This window comes from Chironomus tepperi, unplaced genomic scaffold (assembly GCF_022539635.2).
Source record: "Chironomus tepperi strain 1889 unplaced genomic scaffold, CSIRO-AGI_Ctep_v1 contig_174, whole genome shotgun sequence".
Classification (NCBI taxonomy): Eukaryota; Metazoa; Arthropoda; class Insecta; order Diptera; family Chironomidae; genus Chironomus; species Chironomus tepperi.
The window spans coordinates 115,037-131,157 of NW_027226296.1; the positions used below are offsets into that span (position 1 = coordinate 115,037).

Sequence of the window (16,121 nt, forward strand, 5' to 3'; positions counted from 1 at the left end):
AAAATTCAATAAAAGAAAAGTGTGTCTTGCGACAAATTGGTAAGGAAGAAGCAAGATTGGGTGGGTGAGGGGATGGTCGGAAGTTACGTGACGATTAGAGTTGCGGACCAGCCACTCCCACCTTCCCAGGTCTTCAATTTTGTCACAGAGTTCTAATGATTTTGTTATAATGCGTTACAGTGACAGGAGAGGGTTACGTAATTGCCGTACGCTCCCTAATTAGATAAAAAGGAATATTCAATTGTTTATGCTGAAATTAAATTGAATTTGGGGAAAATTGAGGCATCTTCTCTTTTCTATGAGACACGACAAATGTTTCAAATTTTAATGACTTCTTCTTGGAATTTTGTCATTATTTATTTGAGAATTGAACATTTTACGCGTGGGCTTTTTTAAGGTTTTAACATTAAATTTAGTTGTTGGGAAATTGTTAAGGTTGCAATTTTCATGGAAGAGCAATTAACGGTTTTAAATGATAGAAATGTGAATTTTGGGTGCTATTGCTGTTTCCGGGGCATGTATTGGGTCAAATAGCAACTGAAATTATTTGTTTAGGATTGATGTCTGGTAAGTTGTCATCTGAAGAATGAATGAAGTGAAGTCATGGCAATTTTTTGATAAATATCTTCGTCTTATACTTTCTTAATGGCTTTTAAATTGGAATTTAGTGTTCCTAGCTTTAATATTAAGGTTGGTGGACTGTTTGGATATTGGAACTTAGCATGGCTTTGCTAAAAGCAATTTCAAGTAACTTCTTGTAGTCACAAGAATGTCAGGATGTAAAACACAAGCTTAAACAGCACACAATGTTCGCTAAGCACTGCTACGTCGACTTATTTACAAATAGACTCAAAGTTGCTCTGACGGAACTTCAATGATGGATTTTAATTGTTTAAAATAAGTCAAAATCAGCAGTCAATGTGTCTTCAGGGCAATTTTGAATCTAACCGTTAATACAGCGACGTATAGATGCTCTAGCGAACTAACTGTGCTGTTCGGATGTATAATCAATTCCTTTCCTCAACTAAACCTAAATATCCTTCCCCTAAACATCCCCAATATTAACTTCATAAATTTAAAATTTTTCCCTTTCAACTTCAATATCCGTTACAACAGCCATCATAATCATTACGGTGAAATGTAGCAGAAATTACAAAAAATATATGAAAATTCAATTTCTTTAAAGCTCGTTGCTCCTCGTTTTATCGATCATGCGACAATTCAAAAAATATTGAGTGTATCGTAATCCTCTGTTGTTCTTCTCAATGCTTAAAGAATAAGACAACAAAAAAAGGGAAATCTTTTGGCATGCATAAAAGGAAGACAGGATGATAGGAATTTATTGATATTATTAGAAAAGATAGTTAATGTAAATATAAATGTATGTGCACAAATGCGTACCCAAAAAAAAAAAGAACTAGATAGATAGATGAAAAATTTTCATGCTTTAGTGAATATTTATCGATGGCACTAATCTATAGGCATGCATGCAGACTATTTTATTTTTTTGTTGCGTACGACTCAGTCGTGCTTGATATATTTTCGACATACATGCAAAAACCAAAAAAAATACCAAAAAACCAACATGCAAGCATAAATACAGACACAACACACACATATAGAGTGAGTGGAGCGCAAAGATAATAAATTTCAATAAAATTATATTAGAACTATTGTACTGTTAGTAAGACCGTAAGCAAATAATTCATTCAGGACAGTCAAAACAATGAATGAGATTGTATGGGATAGACTATAAAAAAATATACCATAAGAAACTACCTAAGCTGTAAGCCTTCCTGCATAAATATTTGTACTTGTGATTATGGTACATTGACATATATGCAGCAGTAGGCAGAACTCAAAACTATCCCCTTTAGTGACATTCCTTTTTGTTTGGCTTTCCTTAATTATGAATTACAGATGTAGACGAATAAATTTGAATATAAATTGACATTATTTATGAATTGTACCCTCAAGTTTTGTATTGTGAATGGTTTTAATGGACTTTAATTAGTTTAATGACTTTGGGTTGTTTGACCGAGTGATGGAGATGAAGATAAGTCTGGCTTGGAGCTGTAACAGGCAAAGACTGGTTTTAGGTACCTTAATATGCCAAAAAAGCATTTTTTTTTGCCAGTTCGGGTGGTTTTCAAGTTCCTCGACGATACAATCTAATGAAAGCAGGCATTTAAGGCTCATTTGACACATTAGGCATTCTCACGGATGTGCCATCCTTTTGATTTTAATAAAATTAACTTTCGAGCCTTGACGGAGACTTAATGGAGACTTTGTCACTTATGTCGCTCGGTGGGTAAGTCATTTTACGATTTTTCAAGTTTGTAAGGCTCCACTAAAGCTTTTTCAAATGATAGGCGTCTCCATAAGACAACCAAATGACTACCATATGATAAATGGCTGTCATGTGGGTTCTACATGAAGATGGTTTCTATTTAGTGCTAATAAGAGCTCAAAGTCGACTCGGAATTTGATTAGAAAAGTCAATTCGACTCCATACAAATTTCAAGTCGACTTCGAGCTCTAGTGTTAGTAAAAGAGCTTTAGTTGAGCCTTAAAAGCTCCTTGATAGACCCTTCTTCATTTATGTCACTTGGTATAACTTCCCAAAGAAATTGCCATTTACCAAGCAAATTTGACTTGTATCAACAAAAACTTCAACATCAAATCTCAAATATTTTTTCAAAAAAATATTATTCAGCATAATTTTTCCATCCCCAATCTTCAGTCTTTTTTCTATTAATTCCATTAAAAAACTTTGCATATGAATCAATTTAAACTGAAAATATTCATACAAGAAGTCTTTCATTCTTCACAAAAAATAAATACTTCCGTTTGCTTTCTGACTTTTTTTTTCCCATTATAACATAAGAATCCTTCAATCTACTCCAAAAAAAAAAAGTTTTTTAGATTCCCATGGTACACAATAAATGATTTTATATAAAAAATTCACTTAAAATGGAAATTTTTTTTTTTCATCCATTAGAAATTGAAAAGATGTAGCAATAAATTCCGACATTTCAAATAATTTTTGTAGATAAGAAAAAAAAATTGATGCTCACTTAAAATGATTAAAAGGCAAACGAGAATGGCAGCAAGAGCTCCCATTGAGAATTTGAGCACTTGACCCTCCTGAATGAGTTCACAATTTTCACCCCAATAGCCATCGGGACAGATGCAATGATACCGCAAACGCGGCTCCTTATTGACACATGTACCGCCATTTAGGCATGGCAAGTCGAGGCATTCATTACGATCCATACAACCTTTATTGTCTGGTGATGTTATTTGACCTTCGCCGCATCTAATTAGTAAAATTTTTGTTAATTTTAATTAAAAAAATGGTTTAAATTTTATACAATTTGTCAGCAATTCCAAAATATGTTCAATATTGTTAGGTCATTAATTTTAATTAAAATGTAAATTTTATTTCAATTAGCGTCATGTCTATTCATCAATTTTATGTCCAAATTGTGTAATTATGATATATGTTCAGCATAAAAAAGCTCTTCAACATATCGATAACAGAATTGCGATTTTCATTTTATTTTTCTGTGTTGTTAAATGTTATTTTTTATATAAATTTTGAAAATAGTGGTGTGAAGTGTTTATGGCAGTGAAAATTGTAGGTTTTTTCTCACCGCACATGTTCGTGTTTTATGTTTGATATGAAAAAATATATATTTTTTTACTCAAAAATCATGTTAGTGTTGTTGAATAATAAATTTAATTTAATGCACGGTATACAAATCATGTATTTGTGAGATGAATGGAGGTGTGAAGGAAAATTTTCATATTTTTCTCAATTTGTATGTTTTAGAAAAAGTTTTTTTTTAAAAATTTGAATTTATTTGAATTTTCTGATTTTTAAATGAATTTTTCAAGTGAACTGTTTTTGAATTCTTTAATTAAAATCACAAAATATTAATTTTATTAATTTCAAAATACTTTTTCAAACTTCAAATTTAAAATTTAATTCAATATTTAATTCATTTGAAATTTTAAATATTTTCAAATTACCACTTTTGTCTTCTTTTAATGATTAGAATCTCATTCAAAATTCAAAATGTCATCAAAAGTTTTAAACAATTTATTAATTTAATTCAATTTTTATTTTCCAACAACCTCCATTCATCACTTTGTAGATAAATGTAATTAGTGTCACTGATTATTGTCATTTGTTAGAGTAATTAAAGCAAAAATTGTACACAAAATATAATTCAAATCTACAAAATAAGCCACAAAAACCCAAAATAATAAATATTGTTAGTTAAAAATGATTAAAATAAATTCAATTTTTCTCACAAAATTGTCAAAAAACTTTTAAGAATTTCGAAGCAAATTCAAAAAATTTGTAAAATCCAAAAATTGGTCTTAAAAGTTGTTAAAATTTAATTCAAAGTTTGAAGTTAACTTAAATTTTATATGAAAAAGTAAACTAGAATCAATTTAATTTCATACAAAATTCAAGTATACTTTGAGTCAGAGTCGGATAATGTCGTGAAAATTGGTTAAAAATTTTAAATTTTACAGTTTTTTCAATTCAAAAATTGTTAAACTTTTGATTAAAATTGGATTTTTGATTTGAATAAAAATTGTATAGATTTAAATCTTTTTGGCAAATTTGATTAAAATCATAATTTTTCCAAATTTTGTGAAAGTGTCTGACCTTGACTTTAAACTTTGAATTAAAATTTAAGAAAAATCTCAAAAAAGTTTCGTAAAAATTTTGTAGAAATTCAAAAAAGTCTCAAAAAATCTTTAAAAAAATCTCAAAAATTATCAAAAAATCTCAAAAAATCTTCAAAAAAATCAAAATCAACAAAACAAAAGTTACAAGAAATTCCAACACAGGACCCAAAAACACCCTCAGTTAAATATACACAAAACCCAAAAGCAAAAGCATCAATAGAATTGAAAATCAACCGTACACAATAAAAATAAGAATATTTTAGATAGTTATAAGGATAAGAAAAACAGGATGAGAATGAAAATTAAGGATCTATTCTGTTTATATTCACAAAAATTGTTCAAGTGTTCCTTACAACAAATAGTTTGTAGATGTAGTAAATAAATTTTTATATTTTTTTCATGTTTAAGTTTTGTTGTTTTTCATGTTGGTTCTGTTCACTCAGTGCTTGTATATATATTTGGAATGTATTTTGATAATGTATGTCAGATAAGCATTTGTTGGTATTCTCATGAGTGTGAAAGGAAGATATTTATGCTAGTTGGGTGAAAAAAATGCGGAACAAGAAGAATTCACACTGGATGGACATGATGGAAATATTTTATGATGATGATAAAAAAAATTGTTTGGAAATTAAGAATTTAAAGTCAGCTAGCTTTTCAGGATTTTCATTTGACCAAATGGATGTTAAATAGAGGCTAGAAGTGTAGTTTTTGAGGTTATCTGGTGGGATTTAGCTTTTTTTAAGGTTATGTCCTAATTCATACGTCCTCAGTTGATTTAATTGCCGAAAATTTTGTATTTTGCAGTCATATTAGATCTAAAAATAGCCGCCGCAGCATGTTAGAGGCAACTTAATACCTGAATAGCACAAATCTTTTAATCGATCAAAAATCCGGGTTTAGGTAAGCGTAACTTTGACTTCATGCCAGATTTGAATCGAATCCAGTATCATTCCAGAGTCATGCTCATCTGTTGCAAAATTATGGATCGATTATTCGACTTATGCGATTCGGGACATCACTTGTCGACAAAATGATGACACATAGATGTCTAATCGACTATTTAGTGCCACTAAGGATTAATTAAGCATGTTAAACTAGATGTATGACAATATTAAGGACACAAGGACATGGTTCTTTTCTTGGGAAAATCCTTACTCACTTGAGATACAAGCTTTTGTGTCTATACAATACCCTAGAACATTAAATTGACTTTAGTGCTTTGAATCAGCTCTTAAATATATCAGGATAACTATCAAAGTTCATTAAGTTTGTAAGAATTGCTTTGAAGCATGGCTAGGATCATGGTTCCAGAAAGTAAGTGAGTAATGACTAGTTGTGGAACAAGTAAACCCAAAATCATGAATCTGACTTGAATTTACACTTGTTAAATAATAGAAAATTGTCCCAAAAATTCTAGAATTTATTTAAAGCTAAACCACAGCCAAATTACTTCCTCAACTCACATCAGGTCACATAAAGCTTCACTTTCAATGCTCTACAGCTTAAATTCTGAAGATTCTATCCAAAAGCTATCAGAAAAGTGACACAAGAAATTCCCACAAATGTCTCTTAAAATTCAAATCGAAAATTATTCAACTATCCAGCATTAACCACAACACCTTCTAAATATCCTGTCCATATGCTTCATAAATATCTCTATAACCCACAGTTTTATTAACTAGCACAACAATCTTCCTTCTATTCTCATAAAATAATTTGTAACATCATGTTTACAGGTCTATTCAGTCCTTTTACCGGATACAATAAGAAGTGCTTATCTGTTCTGCATATATATATGTATATGGACACACAAATATCGACCAAAAAAAGTAAAATAGTTCTTGTTCTACTTACGTGCACTCATATTCATTCCATAGATCGACACATTCGAATGGATCCGGGCAAATAACATTTGCACAAGGCTTGTTCGATGGACAATTACGTTCTAAATTACGAGCCATCGTTGCTTGTCCCCATTGTGTTCCATTCATTGCTGGCGGTAACGGTAAATGTTTTCCTTCCAATCTATTTAATGAAAAAAAATAAGAAGATATGATTGTGTATATGTATAGATATTTGCAGGTAGATGTAAAAAAAAAATTGGACATAGATGAGGACGACGAGGCGGAAAGTGAAAGTAGGCAGCATGATATATAAAAAATGTTAAATTGAAATGAAATTGAAAGGTACGATTTTTTTTTGACAAGGGTTTTTACTTGCTTGTAAATGGGAGAAAGGCGACTTAAGGGATGCAGCCTTATGAAGATGTTTTGGAAGTATTTTGAGTTAAGGCTTGATTCTTTTGAGCTATATCATCGTATTGATGAAAGGATATTGTGAAAAAGTAATGAGGATGCATCACTGAGGGGATGTTTTATTGGAACTGATTGAAATCTGGTCAGAGGGGGTAATTAGGTGATGTGTCTAGTTGCTGTCTAGTTATAAAGAGGACTGAACGAATTTGGATGACCAGATTTGATAAAACTAGACATAAACTTGCCGCCATCGCATTTTAGGGACTCTGAAGGACACACTGAGTAGGAAATGACTGACCCAAGGCTGAATTTCCCCAAATCCCCGTCCTCATGCCAGACAGACACAGGATTCATTGCCATTTCTATGATATGTACCTTCTGGTGTTTCCTTCAACTTACAATTTAATTTCGCTACTTCCGCCTCAAAACCTGCTTTATATTCTTTAAAAACCCATACAAAACCCAAAAACTCACCTTATATCATCCAAACAACTCTTTTGATAATCAGCATAAACTTCAAATGTCCTCACACCAGTATATTCAGCTTTACCACCAGCATAAACACCCTCTTGCTTATCAACCAATAACCATTGATGTCCATCGAATGTAAATGTCTCATTATATCTACGTCCTTCACCACCATCAAGCTCAAGCGTTGCTGCTGATCCGTGACGATTCACTCGTACTACGTGCCATTGTCCATCATCAACTGCAATTGCATTCAACCAAATGTCTCGTTCTTCTGTTCGTAGTGAATTGAGATTGTAACGGAAGCGAAGTCTTGCATCCTTAATTTCAAGTATTCCATATTCACGATTGTGTTGATCACTGACTCTGAACAATTCACCATGCTGCTCACGTGTTCTAAATCTGAGTTGAATTGTTGTACTGAATCTGTCAGGTTCAAAGCTGAGTGCATATTTGACATAACTTTGTTGCTTGAAGGTTGTTGGAGTTGTTGCGACATTACATGATGGACCTGTCCAGCCTGGTCGGCATTGACATCTAGCTTCGGAGAAGCTACCAACACAGTTGCCATGTTCCCAACATCTTGATGTTGATTCCGTTGATGTACAGACATCATCAGTTTGTGGACATCCAGCTGCGCTGTTTCTTGACAATCCAGGATGAGCAAGGTCATATAGCTTACTATTGTGGATCAAATTTTTAATACATCCATCAAATCCTTTACCCATTGGAACATATTGCCAATGGTATGCGACTGGATCGAATGGTTCACGATAAAAGCCACCGACTTGAAGTGGTGCATTGACATTAAGGTACTCATTAAATGGTGGAATAATTCCTTGAGCTTGACATGTTGTGTCATCAAATTCAACAGGTGATCCGTCCTCAAGTTCTGATACTTCAGCCGACTTACAGTAGTCAACGACCATACGTACATTTTCTGTATTCCAGAAGATATCAATTCTGTGCCATTCACCATCATCAAGTGTCTTTTTAGTCTTTACTCGTAGTTCCAATGTACCGGAACCAAAATCAATCAATAATCTTGGAAATCCTCGCTCAATTTCAAGTGATATAAAATCAGATATCAACATTTCGTCACTTTCTGGCGGAACTATGGGACCATTGTAGATCAACAGACCGTCTGACTTCCTTGTTATAAATTCTAAACTTAAATGTGAATCATCGCACATGTCAAGTGGCGGATACCAAGCCCATCCATTTCCACGGAAGCTTCTCGTTGTCTGTTGACATCTTGGACCTGTATAGCCTGACGGACATGAACATGATAATCCATAACGTGTCTCTGTACAGCGTCCACCATTGTGACATGGATTATTCCTACAACTTTCAGCCTTACTAAAGTTTCTGGCACCGCATGTACATTCAGCTAAAACATCGACACGAACACCAACAAGTGCTGTTTTATTGGCATTAACCATATATGGAAGTGAGCTTATATCCAATGTATTTGTACATGAACCTTCACAATTCTGATTCTCATACATGCACTCGTCAATTCCGACCATTGTAATGTTAATTCCAACAGTATTCTCAATATCCTCACGATGCATCAACACAATTCCATTCAGCCGAACAGGCTTATAATATGGTGAGCCATGTGCTGAAAATCGAATGTCTGTTAGTGGCGGATGCTTGCGCCTTAACTGGACACTAAACACGTCAATGTTTTCACGATCCGTTCCAAGCAGGTCAGACAGTTTGTCCTTAAACTTCTCTAGCTTACTATTTTGTAAGCTTTGTGTCTTATAATTCCATACTCGTATAAAGTCTTCATCAGTTATGCCTGACACTCGAATACTACCCGAGTTGATAATTGCTTCATTTGGTATTTCACGTACAGTTACTGTAACATTTGCTGGCACATCCGTTTGTGTATGCTTACGATCATAAACTTTAAATCTTAGATGATATTTGCCTTCACGTGTGCCTTGTCGCATTGTAACCATGCCTGTATCCTCGTCAAGCTTAAATCTTGGATGTTCTGAGCCTTCCCAATAGAACTTCTTATCAGGCAAGTCCCAATCGTCAAGATCGTAGACATAAACACGTCCAATTTGTGTATCTGGTGCTTGTCCTGCATAATTGTATACAAATATGTCTTTTGAGCCTGGCTGCATTTTATTGTCATTGACATCACCAATAACGACTGTAAGTGTACTTGTACCGGTCATAGCTGGATTTCCATGATCCTTAATGACAATTGGAATCAAATATTCCTTCTGTTGTTCACGATCAAATGACCTTAATGATGATACAATAGCCATACCGTCACCATTAGCACCTTTCTGATCCTGTTCGACTTTGAATGATGCACGAATAATATCATCAGCACCTGGATCAAGACGGAATTGGAATGGTGGTCCGTTGCTCTTTGATCGGTCATCATCGTCAGTGGCAAGAATCTCAACAACTTTACGTGGTGGAACATGTTCAGGTAAGACTGGTCGGTAGTCCTTCAAGAATTTCGGTGCATTGTCATTAATATCCTGTACAATAACTGTAAGTGTAGCTGTTGCTGTCTTTTGTGGAATTCCATCATCAATTGCAAGAATTTTGACTTGATGACGTGGTGTGACTTCACGATCCAATGATCGTTGAATTGCGACTGTTCCTTCTTGTGTGATTGAAAATTGTCGTTGTCTGTCGGATGTTCTGTCAATTGCGTATGAAACGCGACTCTTTCCGCCTTGATCTGGATCTGTGGCTTTGAATGTTTCGAGGGTCTTTCCAACATCAGCATTTTCGTAGACTGAGACTTCGATGTTTGGTCGTTCGAATTGTGGCTGTGGAAGGGATAGGGAAGATTGAGGTTAGAATTAAAATTTTTAAAAGCCGTTAAATTTTGAATTTTTGAAAACCGTTAAAATTTAAATATTTAGGAGTTGTTGAGATTTGAAATTTTTAAAGCCGTTAAAATTAAAATTCTGAAAATCGTTAAAATTTGAATAATTTGGAGTTGTTGAGATTTAAATTTTTCAATACCGTTAAAATTTGAATCATCTAAATCCGTTAAATTTAAGATATTTTATTTTTAACTCTTTTTAAGGACTTTAACCCCATAAAATTCTACATTTAGAGTTCCAACCAATTTTTTCCATCACATGAAATTTTATTCTGAATTTATTATGCTTTAAAATATTTTTATTTCCAGTTCATTAATTCCCTCCTCCACAACAACGTCATAAATATCTTGATAGACTCCATTAAATACAAATATGTGCTTCACATGTGACTTTATCTCAAAAAATATAAATTTATACATCATAACCCCTTACTGAATAATATCTCATATATTTTTTTTGTAGCTCCCACAGTGTCATTAAAAAGAACTTTCTCAACCATTAATTTGCTATTTTAGTCAAAATAAATAAAATCTCACCTTATTATCGTTAATATCGCGCAGCTTGACAACAACCCATGAGTATGCAACATGATATTTGTCATTGTCATTATCTTCACCCTTGTCATTCACCTGAATACGGAAACGGAAACCATTGCTCTGCAGTGTATCCTCATAATCAAGTGGCTGTACAATTTTTAAGCTACCCGTTCCGTCATTATTACGGACCATTGTAAATTTATCAGCACCATAACCACTGTTATCGATGACTTTATATTGAAATTTATTTGTCTCATCCTCATCATGTACAGTCACAGTTAAAATTGGCATTTCAGGTAGATTTGTTCCATCTGTTTCGTCAACTTCGGTAAACCATTCATCCTTTGTAAATGCCGGCGGCATATCATTGATATCCTTTACACGAATTGATGCCGTACCCGTACCTTTCAATCCACCGCCATCCATTGCAACAACTTGTATTGAATAATCCGGTGTACGTTCACGATCAAGACAGCATACGGCTGTTTTAATGACACCAGTTTCAGGCTCAATTTCAAATATTGGAGATCCAGTTTCTTCTTCAATGACATTCTTTTCAATGGAATATATAAGTTTTGCATTTGTGCCTTCATTTGGATCATCATAATCCACGGCTGTCATTGTCATGACAACCATACCAGCAGTTCCATTTTCAGTAACATTACCATAGTAGACGCCTTGAGGGAATATTGGTGCATTGTCGTTGATATCTTTGAGGTTAACTTGAACGTCAGCATAACCGACAAGTCCTTCGCCACCCTCATCCTGTGCAAAAACAGTAAAACGCCATTGTGGACGTCCGTTTGGTTGATCACGATCCAATGGCTGGAATATAGGAAAGGAATATTAAATAAACATTAATTTCCGAGTGTATTTTTACAATTTTTTTTGCAATTTAAGCAAATGGTTGTGAATGTAAGTAAAGTGAATTTATCTGTCAGCAGATTTGTTTGCATGCTGAAATAACTACAATTTTTTATTATTGTTTGTTGCTTTATATCGTCCTACTATACAAAAAACAATGAGGAAATGGAAAATCTGTTGCACGCTTTTTTAGTCATTTGACAAACAATCCAATTAAAAATGAATCAACTGCAGGAACTGGAATGATATTTTCTCTCTTATTTCAATGTTGTTAAGTGTTTAGTTGATGCAATCGTAGCACATTTTTGATGGATTTTTCATCTTCCTTGCTGCTGCTGCTGTATTTCGATCATCATTCGGGATTGGTAAGTAATAGGATTTCTAGATACCAGGAAGTCTGATGATATAACGAAATATAGAAGAAGAAAAAAATATTTCAAATCCGTAGAATTAGTCACGTACATGACTCGATACATGATCACAAATTTCTCTTTCTTGTGCAGTTCAAATAAAAAAAAAATTGGAAATTCGTTTTCATTTGGCGAATTAAATTGAATGTTCATGTTTGAGGAAATAAAAAAACTGGATGGGGATTTGGAATATAGCAATTGAAGAGGTTCTTGGATGTAGAGTTTTGAAATTTACCAAAGGCAAGGAAAGTAGGAGTTTGAGGGTCAATTCTATAACATCATTTAAGTATTCCAAAAAGTCATAAACTATAACTTGTGTTTATCAGGTCAATGTCACTCTAGGGACTCTTTTCTTTGACATGACCAATTTCAGAATTTGAATAGTTTATTGAATGACCAGAATTACGTGTATTAAGGATACTGTGGGTAAAGATACAGTCGAATATTAACAGAATTCATCCTTAATTCGGAAAGAAATTGAATTGAAATTTGATCGATCCATGAGGCACTCTTAACAGACATTTGGTGTACTTGGGATAGTTTAGGGATTTATATAGTGAAAGAGGGGGTTAGGGGATCAACCTTTTATCTCTCTGTTGGGTACAATTCTTCAATTTTCGTTTTATATGGCTCTGGTACCATATAAAGCATATTGTACCTTTAAAAGCGACACATCTTACAAAATGAGTCAAATCCCTGACCATGCCATACATATCTTGACTTTATAATCATCTAAGAGACCGCAATGGTCTTTCTGTTCCAAGAAAGCACCCTCTGTCATGTCTGTTAGAATATTCTACATGTTTTATACTTCCTAACTCAACTATCATCAAAAACATCTGAATTAATTCAAGTTGAAGCACCCAAAATGCAATCTAAATGCTGATGACACAGAAATATCATCCAAATCACATCCCTGCTACCACAAAATCCACTAAAACTGTATAAAATATCATAAAAAATTACATCAAATTGATTAAACTCGGAAGATAAATTAATAACCCCAAATTCAATTCACTTTAATTTCCTTCGTTAAGCACTTTTGTGTAAGCTTATTTTATCAATTTCCCTTGTACACGAAATGACGATAAAGCAATTTTTCAAAATACAAAAAAAAATCCTCGATGGTGGCAAAATTCATTTCCTGAATTGACGATACAAGCTAGATAGATTATTCTATACTATATATTCCAGCCAATACAAATTAAATTGATTGAAAAGGATTTAAATTTAATTTTATTTCCACTTCTCTTGACTCTTTTTTTATATTATATGTTATTGCATATATGGAGATTGAGGACATGATGCACACTAACGGATGGTTAATTGACCTTATAAATGCATATTAATTGCTTTTTACATTGAATAATCATCAAAATGCATATTCAGCTATGGCTTCATTATTCAGTACAACTACATACAATACTATGTCCATGAAAAATGTTATGCAATTTATAGATGCAGTTCCGTATAGACAGCAAATTAGAGCAAGATGATGAAAAAGAAAAAAAAAATTTTACATTGGAATTTTAATGGAAATTTTATGCAGCTGATGGAGATGAGATGATGATAATATTTTAAAAATATATATTTATTCACTTCCTTTATCAAAGTAATTTGCATTATTTGAAAAAAAAATTTCATGGTTGTTCAATGCTTTGTGAGTTAGATTGAGTTAAATGAAGGATAAATTTGAAATTTTGAAATGTTTTTCAATGTTTTACAGTGTTTTCTAATGCTTTAAATTGAAAAATTTGTGAAATTCAAGTTGAATGAACGAGAAATTTGAATTTTTTCAATGTTTTACAATGTTAAGCTATGTTTTTTAATGTTTTGCAATGTTTTCTAATGCTTTAAGCTGAAATATTTGACGAATTTATGTTGAATTGAGTTAAATTAAGGAAAATTTTTGAAATTTCCAATGTTTTTCAATGTTTTTCAATGTTTTTCAATGTTTTTCAATGTTTTTTCAATGCTTTTCAATGTTTTATTTCACTTTAAGCTGAAATTTTTGCGAAAATTAAGTTAAATTGAGTTAAATGGAAGAAACATTCGAAATATTCGCGATATTATCATAGAAGCTATAAATCTAAGACTAGTATTGTGTGTCAATCCACCCTCTTCCTACCTCTTCTTGAGAATTCGTAAAAAAAATTCTCAGAATTGCTACAATAATTAAGATTTTTGTTTCCTCAAATTCAAAAACTCCTTTTTCTCATCATTAATGCTATCATAGCCTCCACTTCCCCATCTTAAAGGATAACACAATCTCCATAAAATCTCATTAAACTCAAACAAAAAATTTTATCTTTTTTCAAACTATTTAAATATTTACAAAAATCAAAAGACTTCCTCCTCGTCGTCTCCAGAAGGCATTTTTCCTTAAGATTTATTTAAACTCTTTTCCTCGCACCACCAGCATTCTTGTCAATTACTCAAGATTGTCGAGATAATTAGTTTAATTATAAATTTAATTTTCAAGATATAGACACAGACGTGAGGCAATAATGAGTAAAAACTCCTTCAATTAAGCGATTATTTTTCTACTCTAGTGCCATAAATTCTTTTAGTGCCATTGAAACGTGCTTGAATGTTTGAATTTGTTCCTTTCATTTTGACAAGTTTTTTAAAAAAAATTAACTTTTATTCTGCAAATGACAAAAATTTCTCATTTCGACGAGGAAGCGAAATTCGAAATGAAAATGAGAGAAAAAAATTTTGTGTGTTGGAAGTCAATATTCCTCATGGACATTTTATCGAATGAATAAATAATATAAATTTCAACTCGGCACGTTTCAAAATGAGAAAAAAGAGAATTGCCGCTTGTGGGCTTCTTTGTAGCGCGCTAGCTTTTTATGATGATTTTTTTTTCTTTACTTAAAGCAATGACGGATTTATGTCGCGTATTAAATTCGATTTAAAGATGATTTAAGGAAAAGGAAATTTAAAGAATTTTGATGGAATTTTTTAAAGGGTTTGGATGGGATGTAGGAGGGATTGATGATGTCTTTTGGGGTATGTAGTGACATAAATCCAAAAAAGTCACATTTGGCTGAGTTATGCTGCTTTAAAGCGGTTTCAACCTGCTCAATCAGTTACAGGATCAAAAATCCGGCATCAGGCCGTCGTGACTTTAGCATGGCGCATGATTTAAGCCCAATACAGCGACCCAGAGTCACTCCAGTCTAAGCCGAAGCTAAAACTAAGTCAAAGCCACTCTAGGCTACTTGGAGGTGCTTTTGATTGAACTAAACCTGAACAAAAAAGGTTAGAATCAATTCCAAGAATTAAAATCGCTTAAAAATCAGTTCCTTACATTCACAACCTTAATATTCATCATAATATATCAAAACTAATTCCAAAAACTCACCTTCAGCACAAATATCTCTCCGGTTGTCCTATTAATGTCGAACTTACTATTCGATGGATTATCTGGATCAATACCCTGTCCGGTAAGGAAATAAACAATATTTTGTGGTCTATCCTTATCACCATCCGTTGCCGTCACCTGTATTTCAAACGTATATTATTCCCCAAAAAATATATACGAATGCGAATAAAAATAGAACGAAAATAAACATTAAAATTTTTGTTATGATTGAAAAATGTTTATTGAGCAGAAACATAAAAAAAAAAAAAAATGAAAAATTGGGTGGTAAAGCTTCATGCATAATTCATATTGCTAAATTGGTAAAAATTTGTTATTGTTAAGTGTATTTGTATGTAGTTTTTGGTGTGTTATGTGAGAAATAATAAAAAAATATTGCATGCAGAAAATAGAAACTATTTTTGTTGTTGAAAGATTGGAGGATTAGTCTGGCTGGATTTTAAAATAATCTTTGAATTTTTTGGATAGTTTTAAGATTTTTACTCATTAATGTGTTCTAAAATTGATCAGAAATCTTCAAATTTAAAAAAAAAAAAACCATCAAAAATTGATCAAAATTCATTAAAAATTTAAAATTCGTCTAAAATTAATCAAAAATCATCAACAAATAACCAAAAATTATA

General features: G+C 32.5%; 1 protein-coding gene across 1 annotated transcript in view; it reads right to left on the reverse strand.

The window, feature by feature from the left end:
* CadN (neural cadherin) overlaps positions 1-16,121 on the reverse strand; it is a 122,850-nt gene that overhangs the window by 13,118 nt on the left and 93,611 nt on the right. The window contains 5 exon segments of the mRNA XM_070638485.1: positions 3,078-3,319; positions 6,565-6,735; positions 7,440-10,240; positions 10,837-11,661; positions 15,481-15,618. Coding sequence (XP_070494586.1) covers positions 3,078-3,319; positions 6,565-6,735; positions 7,440-10,240; positions 10,837-11,661; positions 15,481-15,618 — 4,177 coding nt within the window.